Here is an 18357-nt window from a genome sequence, read left to right as displayed (position 1 = left end):
ACACCTTTTTTCCCTCTCCAGCTCCCAGGTATCCCGAGGGCAGCAAAGGAGTAAGAAGCAAAGAAGCGGTTAACGTGCTTCTGGCTTTAAATCAATTCCACAGAGCGTCGGGGGTGCTAGGACAGCTCTGGCTCGGGTGAAAGGGGGCACGGTGCGTAGGCTGATCAGTTCAGACGCCGTACCTGCGCCCTCACTACAAGAAGACCAGAGGTGTATGGGGTGGGTGAGAAGTCACGCCGCTAACCGGAGTCTCAGGGACACATTCCCTACCCCCGCCAGCCGTTCGCGTCCCGCTGGGCGAGCCCCACCCCTCTAATTTCCCTTAGGCCCTGGCTCCGCCCCCAACAGGCCCGGAATTTCTTCGGCCCCGCCCCCGACCGGTTCCGAGCCTGTTTCCTGGCCCCGCCTCCCGGCGTCCTCTCGTCTCCGCCCCCAGGCCTGAGGTTGGCTCCCGGCCCCGCCCGGGCATGGCGCCCGAAGCCCGCTGCTGGAGCGACCGGCTCTCCAGCCCGGCCGGCTGGGGGCGGAGCCCGGTGTGCAGCGGCGAGGACGCCAGCGGCGGGAGGTGGAGCCTCTGCCCGGAAGCCGGCGATCTGCGGCCATGGCAGTGCCGGCGTGCGGCTTCTCGATGCTCGGTGGCCGGCTTGGCCGCGTGCGGGCGCAGGGCGGGAGCGCGGTGCTGCCGGGGCTTCCGGGAGCAGCCAGGCGCGTGTTCCGGGGCTTTCGGAGCAGCGGCGTGAGGTACGGGCGCCCGGGACGTTCACTGCCCTCGGGTGTGGTTGCGGGCGCGTGCGAAGCCGCCGGCTGCGGGCGGGTTGGCGGGGCGTGGGCCGCGGGCGCCCGCCAGGCTCTCTCGCGTCGGGCCCGAGGCTAGGCGGCCGGCGGGGCGGGGGGCGAGGCCTGCATAGGTTCCGGACTTGGCCTTGAGGGCCTTGCGGGCGGGTCGCGTCGACCTCAGTCGGGCAGCTGGGACGCGGTCGGCTTTGAGCCGAGGCGCCAGAATATTCCCACTTCGCCGGAGGCGCAGTGAGTGCTTTAGCGGGACGGTCGCGGCCCGGGAGAGACGCCGTGGAAACAGGTGGTCCGGTTTCGGGCAGCTGCCTCCGTTTGGGTTACGGTTTGTTTCCTAAGCAAAGGAGCGAGCGTGGTCCCGATGGTTCACGAGTGTTCGAGTTCCTGAGTTCCTTTGTTGATTCTGGGGTCTTTTCTAACTCTAAAATTCGTGATGATTTCACAAATTCAGATGCTGATCTTTTTAGGTTTTTTTCTGTATGGCGTTTCCAAAACCTCTTCAGTCTAAGATTGGAATAGTCAATCCTAGAGTCGTTGCATGTCTTTGGACCCTGTTGCTGGCCAGTGCACTGCACGGACAGAACGGGGTATGGTTTCACTCTTCCGCACGGCGGTGGCCCCGAGCTCTTCGCCTTTCCGCCTTCTGCTCGTTGGAGTTGCAGACTCAGACTGGAACATCTAAAAATACATTCCCTTGACCCAGAGTCAGCGAGTCCAGAAGAGATGCTGTTTTCAGACTCTCTGGGCTTCCAGTAACACGTGTTCACTGCAGTTCTGCGCGCTCAGAGATTGTGTCTCTTTCATCTTTTTGTATCTCCAGTGACCAGCGCAGTTCCTGGAAGAAAGTAATAATCAGTAATGTGGAAACGTGGCTGCTGCTTATTTAATTTAAATTGATTAGCTCCCATTTTATACACGTTTAGTTCTCAGACTTGAGTGACTAAAATAAGAAAATATATTATTCCCAGTAGTTTCTGTTGATTTGGTCTTCCACGAGGATATAACTGATTCTGAGTTCTGCTGAATGACTCTCCGGTGTCTGAAAGAATTTGCCGGTTGGTTTGGAACTGTACTACCTAGGAAAAGCAGATTCTGTAGATTCTGTTTGAATTGCAGAATTAAAGGTATTATAGTATATAATATACTATATAATAGTATATAATAGTATATTGTATTATAGTATATACTATATAATATATAATAGTATATTATATAATAGTATATAACTATAATATAATATATAGTATATAGTACGTACTATATACTATATATAATATAGTATATAATAATAATAGTATATAATAGGGACTATAGTATAGTCACTTTTTTTTTTAAGGAAGAATTTCTTTCTTTCTTTCTTTTTTTTTTAAGAGTATTTGATAGAGAATACAGCACCAGGCAGAGGGAGAAGGAGAGGCAGGCTTCCTGCTGAGCAGAGAATCACTCTTATTTTTTCAATTTCAGTTGTTTTAAGGCTTCTTTTCAGAGTGAGGATAACCTTTTCCAGATTGTATAAATTGATGAATTTCCCTTTGTCATCTTGATCTAAAGAACCCATCACCCATCCTCTCCATGTACATTGAATGGGGAGTCCAACAGTTACAACCCAAACATTTCCTGGAAGCCACTTGCTTCATACACATGTGCAGGAGCAAAGGGATAATTCAGATCTTTTAAATTGTATTAATGGTCTCTTTATAATTTAAAATAGTTGAATGCAACAATTGGAAAGCTATTTTTTTTAAAAAGATTTTATTTATTTATTTGTCAGAGAAAGAAGGAAGGAGGAGGCGAGACAGGGGAAGGGGAAACACACTCCCCATCCAGCTGGGAGCTATGCAAGGGACTCCATCCCAGGACCCTGGGGTTATGACCTGAGCCAAAGTGAGCCACCCAGGGTTCCCTGGAAAGCTGGGCTTAGTATAAAGAAGTATTACTTCCAACTCAGCTGCTTTGACCCCCCATTTGATATAGGTTATGACTATAAAAATAAATAATATTTTTTGGTAGTTTTTATTTTCTTAAGGCAGTGCTAATCAAGTTTGGATAGGGTGGTGGTTTTGACATCCTCTTGGCACTGAATACTATATATGAAAGTGAGGTTGGCTGTCAGGTAGAAAAACACCTGTGGACTGTTGGGTCTCTGGTGGGGAGGAATTCGGACAGTGTGTTGATGCTTATTGGTGTCTCTTTTCTCTTCTAGGACCAGCAGAGAGAAGAGATTCCATCTTCCAGAGGTCGCCACTGTCTGCCTCCCCACTTGTCCCCATCCTCAGTCATCTTTTTTAATATGTAGTTACACGTTAGTTGTCTAGTTCTTCATAGTGAATGTGGTTTAATCTGACATCAATCCTATTGATTTGAAATTTGAGCCTTAGTGTTATTTTTATTGAAAATTATCTTTGAGTTTGATAAACTCTTTCCCCAGTATTGACTGTTCTACATTAACAGATTTTTTTTTTAAGATTTTGTTTTTATTTATTTGACAGAGATCACAAGTAGTCAGAGAGGCAGGCAGAGAGAGAGAGAGAGAGAGAGAGGGAAGCAGGCTCCCTGCTGAGCAGAGAGCCCGACGTGGGGCTCGATCCCAGTACCCTGGGATCACGACCTGAGCCGAAGGCAGAGGCTTTAACCCACTGAGCCACACAGGCGCCCTACATTAACAGATTTATTGCCAGTTTCTGAGCTACCTAGAGCCTTAAATGAAAAATGAAAAATAATTTTTTATTATTTTTCATATTTTTGTTTAGATACCTATACCGAGAGAACATACAAGTACTTCTTTAGTGAAGTTTTTTCTTTAATTGGAATTTTAAGAAATAAGCTTTGACAAAATTTGAAAATTACAAAATGTCGAAGTATTTAAGTTTTCTCTCATTTTTAAGATTTACAGTGAATTTCTTATTTCCTCATGAGAAATTAGATCTTATTAATTGGAAGAACATATATTTACTGTCAAAGAAATAAATAAGCCCTTACATTTGTTGCAGCTTATTGTTTCATGAAATAAATGATTTGAACAGCTAAAACATTAAAAATAAAAAAAATTTAGTGATTAAAGTTTTACTATTTTTGCCTTTTTATGTGAGTTTACAAATCAAAATGTCACTAGATTACAAACATCAGTGCATCTTTGGCCCAGTGCTTTCAGGGTACACAGCTAGGGAGCAGCCTTTCCCATTTGAAAGGGAGGTTACGCACCTTGTACATTAATGCCATGGTCAAAGCAGATTTGCAGGTATCCTACAACAGGGACTTTCCAAATGCTGCTTTAGGTCATCCTGCCTGAACTCATTTTCAATAATTAAATGGCTATCCTAAGCATTGGTTCCATGTTTATCCTGTTGGAAAGTGATTCCTAAAGTCATTAATTTGGCAGATCGCTTTTGTCCCCTTCTCCTGCTATGATGCCTTAGTATTTGCAAAATTTTGTGTCCAGCCTACAGCTTTTTTTTTTTTTTTAAGATTTTATTTATTTATTTGACAGACAGAGATCACAAGTAGGCAGAGAGGGAAGCAGAGAGAGGGGGAAGCAGGCGCCCCGCTGAGCAGAGAGCCCGATGCAGGGCTTGATCCCAGGACCCTGAGATCGTGACCTGAGCTGAAGGCAGAGGCTTTAACCCACTGAGACAAACCTCACTTTTCTTTATGTCTCATTGCCAATGGCTTTATAATTTTTGCAGGTAGACCAGCATTAAAAAAAAAAACAAATGTACAATTTTGGAGATATTAAGAGATAATGATTTATCTTAATTAAATATTCATGTGGAGGGAGTCGTTGAATTTTATAATTGAAAAAAGACCAAATTTTATTAGTAAAGCTGTTCATTTTTATTCGGACTCTCCCCTCTAGTACTCATTCAGTATTTCTGACTCTGCAATAGAATTATTTGATGTAAAGATCCTTTTATCCTCATGTGAAGCTTGAAGGATTCAGACTCCAGTTAGGACCATTACTAAAGCTGGTTTTTTATAGACTGATTTCAACCAAGATAAGAGTTAGTTCCAATGAATAGCAAAAGCAGTTTCTCAAAATCATATTTTGTTAGGAAATGTGATAGTTTGGTTTTCCTATCTTAATTCCTTACCTATCTAAGGAGATAGCTGTCTGATTATAATGTTGATTTCTAAGCATTTTTTTTTTTTCTAAAGATTTTATTTATTTGACAGACAGAGATCACAAGTAGTCAGAGTGGGAAGCAGAGAGAGGAGGAAGCAGGCTCCCCGCTGAGCAGAGAGCCTGATGTGGGGCTCGATCCCAGGACCCTGGGATCATGACCAGAGCCGAAAGCAGAGGCTTTAACCCACTGAGCCACCCAGGCGCCCCTCTAAGCAATTCTTAATGTCACTTTAAATTTAGAACCTACATGTTTTACCGTTTAGTATCTATATCTGAGTTTTATGTCTATGTCCCAGCCGTTCAGCGATAATGTGTTCTAATGTAATGTCTTCAAAATAAATTTTGATTAAAATGGGTCAGTAGATGAAAAAGGACTAGTAGTAATCTCAGATCTTGTTACTCAGTCATGATGTTTGGAATAATTAAGCAGTTTCTTTAATGACCTGAATCTTTGTTTTTCAGATGTTATCTTTTCATTTTAAAACCTTGATTGGATGATTAAAAGCAGGAAAAAACAAAAACACTAATAATTTTCCATGGTAACATACTCTCCTAGGATTCTGTGGAGCCCAGTGGTAGATTTTTAAGTAGTTTGGCTTGGAAATGATTAAGTTGTAGAGGGAGGCTTAAGAGCTTGGCACTTTGGAGAAATTTGAACTGTCAATGAGTGGGATAAATTAATGATTAGTGATAAATGAGATTTGCTGTTAGGTGCCATTTGGACCAGATTAAATACTTAAAAGATAGAAAACTTTGGGGCGCCTGGGTGGCTCAGTGGGTTAAGCCTCTGCCTTCAGCTCAGGTCATGATCTCAGGGTCCTGGGATCGAGCCCCACATCAGGCTCTCTGCACAGCAGGGAGCCTGCTTCCCCCTCTCTCTCTGCCTGCTTCTCTGCCGACTTGTGATCTCTCTCTCTCTCTCTGTTGAATGAATCAATAAAATCTTTAAAAAAAAAAAGATAGAAAACTTTGTGGTCAGAATGGAACATATAAACCTAAGTTAGTGTCAAAGAACTCAGGGTTGGGTGTTCTCCAAGAACACTTTTCCAAGCTGCGCCGCTTAACATTACATCATGTCCGTTTTCTATGTTGTTGTTTTTACTAACATTTTGTTGGCTGCGTTCTCTTACATTAAGTCAGTTGGTCATAACTTACGTAACCATCTTGGTATCATTCAGGTCTAGTTCTTAGAACATAGGAAATATTTTACTCTCAGATTCAGGTCATGATTTGTCAACATATCAGCAAGGTTGTTTGTTCACTTAATGATCTGAAAATGATCAATGATCTATGTTGCTTTCTGTAATTACTCACAATAGAAAGTGTACCTAGAACCAAAGACTATCCAGAGGTTCATAATTCTAAAGTTAGGGCATATATAGTTTGAAATAGATGTCCGTCTCTTCTCCTATGATCCTCTTTTGTTTCTTAAATTCCACATATGAGTGAGATCATATTAAACAAGACAAAATCAGAGAGACAAAACATAAGAGATTCTTAATTATAAGAAACAAACAGGATTGCTGGAGGGGAGGGGTGCAGCAGGATTGGGTAACTGGGTGATGGACATTAAGGAGGGCACATGAGGGCACTAGGTATTGTAAAATGTTGATGAATCACCTCTGCCTCTGAAATTAATAATACATTATGCATTAATTAATTGAATTAAAAAAAAGATGTGCCCTCCCTGCTTTGATTATTTATGAGTAATTGCAACAAATATTAATTGCCTTTAATCCAGTTGTGTTGTTGAAAAATAAAATCTTACTAGTATTCAGTGAACCTTCATTCTGCTAAATTCTTTGCTGAGATTTTTTGCATTAGTGTATCATTTTACCCTTAAAACAGCTGAAGTGGACTATTACTATTCCTAATAGATTGGGTGATTGAGGCTTGGAGAAACCAAATAACTTGCCCAGGTTAACAGAAAATAAATGGTGAAGGCAGGATTTGAACCTTAATGATCTACACAGTGCGTTGCTCTATAAGCAGTTTTTAATTATTGATGTATCTCACTATTGTTCCTCTTTTTGAAAACATTGAATCTCGTAGTACTTCTCTGAATCAAGAAAGCTAATTTCGCATATAAATCTTAAAAATTTTCTTGTCAGAGTCCCTTAATGAAGGGTACTTTTTTCTTTTTTTAAAGATTTAATTGATTTATTTGTCAGAACAGGGGTGCACAAGCCGGGGGTGCAGCAGGCAGAAGGGGAGGCAGGCTCCCTGCTGAGCAGGGAGCCCAACATGGGGAGTCTCCTGACCTTGAGATCATGACCTGACCCAAAGGCAGACGCTTAACCCACTTAAATACCCAGGCATCCCATGAAGGTTATTTCTTAACCCGAGACTTTATGAAATGTTTTAGGGGATCCGTTAACTCAGATAGGAGATCACTAATCCCTAAAAAATTTAGCATTTTCTTCAGTTGTAAATGTTGGCAACAAATCACAGTAATTTTAGCAAGTATTTGAGATATTGCCAGTAAAAACCACAGATACTTAAATATGAGTGTTTAGGTAGCTTCCAATGTTCTAATTTATAGGTTAGGGACCTGAAAGAGATAAATTGCAAAATTGAATAACAGAATTATGCAAAATGAGAACTGGGCTTTAGGTTTTGTTTATATTGGTTTACAGAAGTATAATTTCTGATAAAATAACTTTTGAGGTGTTACAGTGTAGTATTTAGGATGGGAAATGAAATGTTTTTAAAATTACATAAACTTGATATTCCTAAGTATTCGTTCACTTTCAAAAAATTTATTTCAAAAGGCTCCCTAGTACTAGTGATTGGTTTTATTCAATATATAATTTTGCCCTGGTTCCCTTGGGTTTCATTTTGTTGTACTAATCAGACTGAAAATCTCTAGGTGAGACTGTGAAATACATGGTGATTAAGCTATGGTATGACCTGCAGAGAAATTTGAATTGCTAATGATTGTATTAGACTTTTTTTTTTAAATCTTTATAGATCATAAAACAATCCATTGCAGCTCTAAAGTTGTGGTTGAAAATAATATTAAAACCTAGATGCAGAAAAAAGAGCCAAGTATATACATTAAATGTACTGCAGAAATTGGGTAGATTTTATTTGTGGTTATTTTACTCTTTTTTATGAAGGAGTATTTTAATACCCAAAAAAAGTAGTTTTTTTTTTTTCCTTCTATTTGCTACTTTAGTTAATTAAATACTACATTTTGTTCTAGTACCCATAGATTAGGATGGTTATGGTTTATTTCCTAGAAAATACAGAGAAATAAACAGGCTCATGCAAACAACACGAAATGATGGCTCGTTGGTGGTTTGTGTATGTCACCATCTGTCACTTAGGAGTGATTTTTACAGATCAGCAAGTGAACATTTAGCCAAATCCCTTTCTATAAGTTAAACAGGGAACATTTCCATTACATAGATAAGGAAATTGCATTCCTTTCAGAGCAGTTGAGAGACTGGTCCAACCTCATTATAGCTTGCTATGACCAAGAAAGAATTCACTGGATATGTAAACAAAGGCATTTTTTTTGGCAATTAAAATTGCAGTTTGGGAGATCCAGATTCAGGTAGAAATCTGACTCCTGTTCTGAGGGAGACAAAGAGGGGACAGAATTATAAAGGCTAAAGGTCACAAGTGCAGTTCTCATTTAGGTCCTCAATGCAAAACAGATTGAAAGTAGGTTAACTGGGATTGGTTGGGTTAACAAACAAATAAGGGATTTGAAGTGAGGAGGTTAAAGGTTAAGTCTAGGCTGAGGGCACGTAGCTGGCAAAAAGTTAAAAGAGTTCCTCCAGTGAGGACCTGCTAAATTCCTCCTATAGCCTTTCCACACAATTTTAAAGAGACTTTCTTAGGCATGCTTGCTCCATTTTGAAATCTCCTTTTACACTATTAATGGTGAAACGGTTGATTTCTGGCTGGAGGTAAGTAATTTGTAGTGCATTATCCTGCCCTACTACTCATCCCCACCACCCCCTACTGTGATTTATTGCTTTTTGGTGAAGCCACATTAGTGCCAGCCCAGCAATGGGAGGAGAATACTGAAAGGGAGAGCTCTTTGTTCTGCCTTTTTTGGCGGTCACTTGCAACATTACCTATTCAGGAAATGTCACCTGAGCTAGTAATGACAGGGGCATTGTGTGAATCTTAGGGGTCAAATTGACTGCCCTTGTATTAATGGCAATGTGACTATATAAGTTTTATACCAAACCACATTTTCAAGAGTAAAAGATGTTAAAATAATGAAAATTTCATGGGGCACCTGGGTGGCTCAGTCAGTTAAGTGTCTGCCCTCCGCTCAGGTTGTGATTTAAAGGTCCTGGAATCCCACCCCACTGTTGGGTTTCCTGTTCAGCACAGTCTGCTTGTTCTCCTCCCTTTGCCCCTCCCCCTGCTTGAGTTCTTTCTTTCCCTCTCTCTTGCAAATAAAACAAAATTCTTTGAAAAATAATGAAAATTGCATATTTGGAATATTTTACTTATATTTTAGGACCTATAAAAGAGTCCTGTTCAAAGCTGTTTTCAAAATTAACATTTTAAAAGGTAATTTATATCCTTATACATTAAAACAATTGAGAAATTTTGATCTTTCTATTATATTCAATTTTTTATGTTAATTACGTGACCACTAAATTCAACACACCCTGAATTCTTGCTACATATTCTTGAATCAGTTTCTTAGCTATATCTTTAACACCTTGACACTGATCATTTTCTGGAAAAAAAAAATCTTACGCTTAATGTAAAAATTAAATTTGCTGCTGTAGGTTTTTTTAGAAGTTTTAAATATTCTTTTCTTTAGACAGTGTATTTTTAGTTTTCAAAGTATTTTCTCTACAGATGCCAGACACTCAGAGCAAGCTACTAAATGGAACATAGTCTCAATTCTAGTTTTTTCATGCTGGAATGTGAAGATATTTTAGCCTAAATATTTTCACAATTGCTGTCTTTGTGTCTCCTTTCAGGGTCTCCTTTGGCAAATATTTACATTAAATGTCATCACAGAAGTTGTTTCTTTTTAGGACTTTTAAAATATTTTGTCATGTTTGTTTATTTTTAAATTTTTCCATGTTTAGATGCAGTAAAATTACACGTCTTCTCAGTTATATGCTATTACATTCCAAAATATAAATGCATTCCACGAAAAATAGCTCCATCAGAAGATTCTTCCCACAAATTAGAATATTTTAAACTAGGATTATAGACGTATTTGTTTACTAAGGCTGCCATAAACACAGCACCACAAAGTAGATGGTTTAAAGCAACAGAAATTGAGCCTCACACTTCTGGAGGCTAGAAGATAGAAATCAAGGTACAGAGCCTTGTTCTCCTCTCCTCTCCTTGCTGGCAGTCCTTAGTTTTCCTTGGTCTGTAGCAGCAAGGCTCCAATGTCTGCCTCTGTGGTCACGTGGCCATCTTCTTGTGTGTCTTCACGTGGAGTTCTCTGTGTTTGTGTCTCTGTGTCTTTTCTAATAGGGGTGACAGGCATGTTGGGTTAAGGGCCCACTCTACTCCAGTATGACCTTGTCCTCATGCTACATCTTCATTATATTCGCAGATACCTCATTTCCAAATAAGGTCACAATCATAGGTGCAAAGAATGAGGATTTGGGAGACACAATTCAACCCACAGCAATAGACTTTCAGAATTGCTTTTGTATCATTTAAGCCATTATTGTTCAATTAGTTCTCATATTGCTTCTCATGCTTTTAAAGGGATAAATTTCTTCCCTTGCTTTTGAAGGGATATGATTTCTGTTTGTAAGCTTTGGTTTCAGTGACTACAGTTCAATTCTCTAAAAGTTACAGATCTCAAGTCCCCTTTTTTGGTGTATTTTTTTAATGTGTTTATTAGCAATTTTCAACAGATTTTGAACAAAATGAAACAATCTTAGGCCTTTTAGGCTAATTCACAAAATAAATTTTCAAACATTTTTAAAATCTGACACAGGCAGTGAGGAGAGTACATTCTGCCATGCTGAGGTTTTCTTTCTTTTTTTTTTTCTTTCTTTCTTTCTTTCTTTCTTTCTTTCTTAGAATGAACCTAATAAGGCTTGCAATTGAGTTACAGTATCTGGGCTTATGTGTACATTTTTTGTTAATTTTGTTTTTGATTCACACTTTAGTTAGTACTAGTTTGTAGCTTGTTTGCACATAGCTCTAAGGGTTTCGGGCTCATATGCTTCAAAGGTTTCTTCATATTGAAAGGGACTGACCCTCTGTCAGAATATTAGAGTGGGCACTCCTGCTCTGAGAGCGATGGGGTCCTAAAGAACAGGCTCTTCACTGAGACTCCAGAATCACTTTACCCTTGAATACAACACTGTGGGATTTTACTGTGCTTGAAAACAACGCTGTGGGATTTTACTGTGCTTGAATACAACGCTGTGGGATTTTAAGTAGTAGTTTATAGGGAGTGTGCTTGGCAGTTTCTTAGCTGGTTTTTTTCACCAGCTGAGGGTCCTATCATAGAATCATGATGGGAATTTGTCAGAGTTTGTACCTTTTGTGCAGACCCGAGGCAGAAACGGTTGAGTTTTTCATTAGAATTAAGAACTTTTCATCCCATGTAATCATAAACTGAATGAAAAGACAAGGTGCATAATGGTGATACCTGATACAAAGACCTAACTGATAGAAGATTGTGTTCAGAATGTGTAATTAACTCCTACAAATTAGACACAGGTTAATAATTCATTAGAAAAATGGTCAAAAGTGATGAACAGTCATTCCATAGAAGAGGAGCCCCAAATGGCCCATTAGCCTGTAAGACGTTCAACCTCTAGTAATTCGGGAAATGGATATTATTAGCCCAGTTAAATGCCATTTAATTAGTTAAAAATTTTGACAATATCAAGAAAGCAGAACAACAGAAACTTTTATACCCACTGGCGGACCTGCGAACTAGCGCAGCAGCTTTAGAAAACAAGTTGGCATAAATTGAACACACACATGTATGCTATAATCAGCAATTCCATTCTGGTGCGTATACCTTTATGGAACATATGTATATATTTTACTTTATGTATCATGTATGTTAGTGTATCTTTAATGTTTAGAGTTACACACATTGGGTGATAAAGGAAAGCAATGGAATCATCAACCCGCATTTCAGGATTGTGCTTAACTCTGGGAGAGGCTAGGGTTTGGGTAGGAGAAGGTTACAGAACGATTTTGGTAGTTATGGTGATACCGTAAACTGGGTGGTAAGGTTGTTAGTTGTATTATTATTTTTCCTTTTTATATGTTTTATAGATATTTTCTATCTGTTCTTAATGTAGTTCAAGAAGATCTCTTTGGATAACATCTAAAAAACATTTTAAGATGGCTAAATATCCGGAGTACTCCCTCCCACCATTTTATGTTACGTATTCCTTCTTCATCTTTAGCCATATGTGGCACATTTTAAATTAAAATTATGTACCTACAACTTTTCATCTCATTTTTTCACTTTATGCAGAATATTTTCACTGCTGTAAACAACAATACTGCTGTTTTTAGAGTTACTCTTTTCAATGGCAGCATAAGAATTCCAACAAATTATAATACAACGAACAATTCAATTCTGATAATTCCATAAATATTTAGTAAACACATACATGTGCAAAATACCCTTTGGTGTTAAGAGCATTGTAATTAATGTCAACTTCCTGCCCCGCACAGCTTTGAGTATAGTGTGTGCGCATAGGGGCCTGGGGCACTGGTTTCAACAAGGATTTGCCACAGGACAGAAGGGTCAGAGTTGGGTGCTGTGGGGCCTTATAGCAGAGGCAGTTCCCCGGGGAGAAGGGGTCAGAGAACATTTCCCAGGGGTCTTTCTAAGCTGTGACTTGAGGAATATATGGGAGTGAAGGAGGAACAGATGTGCTAGGATGTTGGGGAGGTCAAAAGGAGAAGGAAGGGTGTTTTGGGAAGAGGGAGTAGCACATGTGAAGGCCCGGAAACAGCAACCTGGCCCAGTGGATAAGTTGGAAGGCAGCTTTGTGTCATGCGGGACTTGGCGAGTGTAGTGTTCTCTAGAAGTGAGGCAAGAGAAAGCTCATGCAGGGGCCTGTGAGGTACAGGAAATTTGGATTTTAGTTAAAACTGCCTTTTCTCAGTTTTTCTGGTCCAAATTTTGGAGTCATATTTGACTTCTTTTCCTTGTCCTCTGCACCTACTTTCAGTAAATCCAGTGGCTCCATGCTCCGAATTAACTCAGATTCAGACTACTTTGCACCTACACTCCTACCCTCATTGTCCAAGGCCCCCTCATCTCTTGCCTGGGATACCACACTCGCCTCTTACTGGTGCCCCCATTCCCATCTTGCTCGCACAGTCTGTCTTCCACAGTGTCTTCATTCCAGTGATTGAATAATGAAAATCGGGTCATAGCACTCCGCAAAATCACTGAATGGCTTCCTATCTCACGGTGGAAGCCGACATCCTTTTGAAGGTCTGCGGGACTTCATGTGATCTGATGTTCCATGACTTCTCTGACTTGTGTCCTGTCCTGGTACATTTGTTTCTACGGCAGCCACTAACCTTCTTGCCATTCATCAGCTGTGCCAGTCACACTCCTGCCTAAAGTACTGCTCTGTACTTCCTTTGGCCTAGAATTATTTTGTCCAGATAGCCACATGACATATTCTCTCATTTCCTTCATTTATGATAAAATATCACCTGTTTCATCTGAGAAGAGACGCCTAACCCATCCATATAAAATGACAATTAAGCCTTGTGCCTGGTTAAGCGTCCAGCTCTTGGTTTTGGCTCAGGTCATGATCTCAGAGTCTTGAGGTTGAGTCCTGAGTCAGCTTGTGCTCAGCAGAGTCTGCTGGAGCTTCTCTCTATCTCTGTCTCCCTTTGCCCCTCCCCCTGCTCACACTTATGCCCACTTTCTCTTTGAATGAATGAATGAATGAAATCCTTAAAATGACAACTCTGGCTTCCAGATATGCCCTTTCCCTCTGTTTTTCACACATGAAATGTTAAATATTTGCCTTTTAATAATTTGTCTTCTTAAAAAAAAAAAACAACTGTCTTCTTCATCTAGACTATAGTTCCCATGAAAGTGGGCAGTTTGATTTGTGTACTGCTATTTATATTTCCTAGAATAGTGCCTGGTAGATTGGATGTTTTCAGTTGGTATTAATTAAATTAATAAACAAGGAGCTTGAAGTAAGGAGTTTTAACAGAGAACTGGCATGATTACATTTGGAAAACCACTCTGGCTGCAGTGTGGAAAGTGGATTGGCAGAGATTGACTTGAGCCAGAGAGAACTCTTAGGAGCTGTGTGCTTCTGTGCCTGAATATTTGCACTGTTATTGATAGTCAATATTTTTCAACAATCTTCATGTTGACAAATCTCATTTTCTTATGCACTGAAGACTATGAGAGCCAGATTATATGTGTGTTTGCTGGTCTTCCAGCATGTGGACTGATATGGGCATCCACACTTTGGGCCTCCGCTAATGCCGGGTTGCTTCGTTTATCCTTATGTCTTATCTCCCCCGGAGCCAGGCTTGCCGAGGCTCTGCAGGGACTGAGGAGATTGATGGGCTGAGCCAGCTGCTACGAAAAATCCTCAAAGTTCCTATTTAAAATTGGGTGGCAGTCTCCTGGGTGTTTGCCCATAAACACCAACTCAGCCAGGCTCTAACATGTCAGCTATAATTAGCAAGCTCACTTAGCACATCAGTGCTATAAAGTAAGCCCTGTCATTCTCTCAGATCCCAACGTACAGGGTACGGTCAAATTTAATCTGTAGTAGATTGTCTCTATGGAAACGAGGAATGAGTTTATGCCATTGCCAACTCTGACATTTTCAGGGTCACACAGCTTTTTAATATTCTAAGGCATAATCATCCTGGATTTTGTTTGTGATTGCCAGTTTCACAGTAGCCTATGAACCAATTACTGTGTGTAACAGAGAATCAGCTAATAAAAGATGTCAGCAGCAGCATTTCTATGCATGTGCTATAAAATGTAACATAGAGCTCAGGTGATTTTGTAATTTAAAACACAAATGCATGTTTTTAATGATAAAAGTGAATTCTAGTATATTAGCAGATAAACCTGCTTCTATATAGTATTTTACCCCAACTGAATATTGTTGACACAATTTAATTTATGGAAAGTATTTATTTATTTATTTATTTATTTATTTATTTATTTTAAAGATTTTATTTATTTGACACACAGAGAGATCACAAGTAGAGAGACAGGCAGAGAGAGAGAGGGAAGCAGTCTCCCCACTGAGCAGAGAGCCTGATGCGGGGCTTGATCCGAGGACTCTGAGATCATGACCTGAGCCGAAGGCAGAGGCTTTAACCCACTGAGCCACCCAGGTGCCCCAGAAAGTATTTATTTTTTACCACCTCTTAGAAATGAGTCATGCTGGAATAGGTTGCCATATCTGCAGCCTTTAGTATTTTCTAATGTAAGAGGACCTAGTTCTCTTAGAATTAAAAGGTCACTTAAATAAATTAGTAAAATATGGGTACTAGAAATTCATAGTAAATAGTGAAAAAAGTTTGTTATTTAATCTTGAAGATAAAAATTTAAACTCAGAAATAAGTATTGTATCTTGATTTAGTCTATGATATAATTGTGCACTAATGATTAGAATGTACAAAGACACAAATTATAAAAGTTCACTCAAGAAATAATAGATAACCATAAATAGCCCTCTATATTAAAGAACTTAAATTTGCAGTTTTAAAACTTTCCACAGTGAAAGCTCCAGGACCAAATGGCTTCATGGGTGAATTCTACCAAACATTTAAGGAAGAAATAATACCAATTCTGGATGAACTCTTGTGGAAATTTGAAGAAGATGGGATATTTCCTAACTCATTCTGTGAAGGGAGCATCACCCTGATACCAACACTGTACCAGAGACATTACAAGAAAAATAGACAAACACCTCTCGTGCACAGAGATACAAAAAATTTTACAAAATTTTAGGTTAAATCCCCAATATCTAGAAAGGATAGATACATTATGGCCAAGTGAGGTTTATCCCAGGAATGCCACATTGATTTAACATTTGAAAATCAATGTAATTCATCATATTAACAGACTAAAACCAAAAAAACATGTGATCTTATAATTATCTCTATAGACACATAAAAAAGCATTTGACAATATCCTGATATAAAGTCCCATCAAACTAGTGATAGAACTAAGTCATAGAACTAAATGTGTAACCTGAACCCATAAAACTTCCAGGAGGAAACATTGAAGAAAACCTTTGTGACCTTGAGTTAGGCAAAGCTTTCTTATACACATCACCAAAGGCATGCTCCATGAAAGGAAAACTGAATGAAAAACATCAAAATTGAGAACCGATCTCCCAAAGACACAATTAAGAGAATGAAAAGACAAAGCACAGACTAGGAGAAAATATTTCAAATCATATATTGGTAAAGGACTTCAGCCTAGGAGGTATGAATAACTCCCAAAATCAGTAATAAGGAAACAACCTATAGAACGATAGGCAAAACATGAAATTACACAGTTCACCAAAGAATAGAGGTAGGTGATAAGTAAGTACCTGAATAGGTGCATAGCATTATTATTCATTATGAGAATGCAAATTAACAGCACAATGAGATACCACCACATAGCCCACTGAATGTCTAAAATTGGAACGACCAGCCTTACCAAGTTATGGCAAGTATGTGGAGCAACTGGAACTCTCATGTACTGCCTGTACAAATGTAAAATGGTACAACCACTATGGAAAACAGATTGAGAGATTCTTAAAATGTAAACATACCTAACATACGAGCCAGCCATTCTGCTCCTAGACATTCGCTCAAGAGAAAATATGTGCATACAATGGCTTGTGCATGAGTGTTTATTATAGCTTTATTTGCCATGAATAAATACTGGAGACAACCCAAAATACCCATCAGTAATTGAGCAGATAAACAAATTTTGATATATCCATGCAACGGAAAACTACTCAGCAATAAGAAGAAATGAGCTGTCAATATATGCAGTAACATGAATGACTCTTAATTATGCTGAGTGAAAGTAGCTGGATGAAATGGAGCATGTAGTGCATGATTCCATTTTTGTAAAATTAATGATGATTCAAACTAATGTATAGTGACAGCATATCAGGGGTTGCCTGGGGATAGGGAAGGGGGTGTGGCAAGGATGGTGGAATGGTGAGATTACAATGGAGCACCAGGATTCTTTTGAGGGTTTCATTTGCTTGATTGTGGTGACAGTTTCCCAAGTAAACACGTATAGTAAAACACCAAATAGCATGCTTTAATATGTGCCATATATGTCAGATACTTCAATAAAGCTATTATAAAATTAGGACAGTGGAACAAGATTGATACACTGAATTTGCCATAATTTTCCTTGACTTGAAAGCTATGGGATTTTTAGTGAAAAGTAGATATATTAGAAACAAAATTCAGTTTACCTACAGTATTGTTTCATCAGTTTACTTCCTCAATTGTTTACCTATGGGAATGATTATTTCAAAACTATACTTTTGTGTTGAAATGAAGAAGTGGTTTTCAAACACGGTTATGCCCAAGAATGTCTGGGGATTTGTTAGACTTGCAGATTTCTAGACTGTTCTGAATCATGGGGTAGGAATCTGCAAGTTTATCAAGCTTCTCAGGCAATTTTAGTGTATGTATCTATAGACCACATTTCAGAATCACTTCTTGGTAGAACAATGTTCATGTCAAAATTGTCGGAACTTGGATGGACACTATGGATCACTGGTGTCAGACTGAAATGGAATATTCTTGAATATTCTTGAGACTGAAATGGAATATTCTTGGTATACACACACACATATATACATACACACACACATATATACATATACATACACATATACATATATGTATATATATACTCCAACCTCTTAGGACAGTTGACTTATTTGAAAGGGGTAGCAAATTTGCATTTTGTTTGTGTTGGTTGATACTCATGATGCCTGCTCCCACTAGAAAATAAAAACTGTACATGTGCTGGAAAGAATTCAGGTGCAATAAGGTTTCCTTTTCTCCTTTTCCTCTTCTGCTTCTTCCCCTTCTTCCTTTTCCTTTCTTCTTGATATTCGTTGATCTGCCTTTGGTGTTTGTGAAATAATCATGTGCTACATACAGATGTTGCTTTCACCAGACCTTTCAATAGTGAAAGGACAGGGGCAGGAGGAAGAAAGAACCATCTTATACTTTATCAGGTACCTTAAAAAAAATGAACACATAGTAAGAGTAACCTGAATTCACCACTTTTAACTTTGAGATCACAGAGAGCAAGAAAGCCTTTTCAGTATATGCATTTCTTTGTGCCTTTCTGGGACTGATTGATGGCTGCTCACTTGAACAGTCATAGATGTGTAGTTCACTCTTGTACCTCTTACCTTGATGTGACTGAAAGTTCCTTATTGTATTTTTAGTACTGTACTTATTCTTTTGTTTTCCACAGACAC

At 39.2% G+C, this 18357-nt stretch overlaps 1 protein-coding gene across 1 annotated transcript; it reads left to right on the top strand.

Annotated features, from left to right (window-relative positions):
• Nucleotides 1-584: 584 nt before the first annotated feature.
• Nucleotides 585-3278, top strand: LOC111149086 (probable bifunctional methylenetetrahydrofolate dehydrogenase/cyclohydrolase 2). The gene is made up of 2 exons (XM_022505999.1): nt 585-741; nt 2996-3278. Exons 1-2 carry the CDS (start codon nt 602-604, stop codon nt 3105-3107), a joined length of 252 nt encoding a protein of 83 aa, XP_022361707.1. The 5' UTR covers nt 585-601; the 3' UTR covers nt 3108-3278.
• The last annotated feature ends 15079 nt before the right edge of the window (nt 3279-18357 follow it).

This window comes from Enhydra lutris, unplaced genomic scaffold, assembly GCF_002288905.1.
Source record: "Enhydra lutris kenyoni isolate GAN:26980312 unplaced genomic scaffold, ASM228890v2 scaffoldscaffold21, whole genome shotgun sequence".
Taxonomy (NCBI): domain Eukaryota; kingdom Metazoa; phylum Chordata; class Mammalia; order Carnivora; family Mustelidae; genus Enhydra; species Enhydra lutris.
The sequence above is the reverse complement of the archived record's forward strand: the minus strand, read 5'-3'. Positions and strand labels throughout refer to the sequence as shown.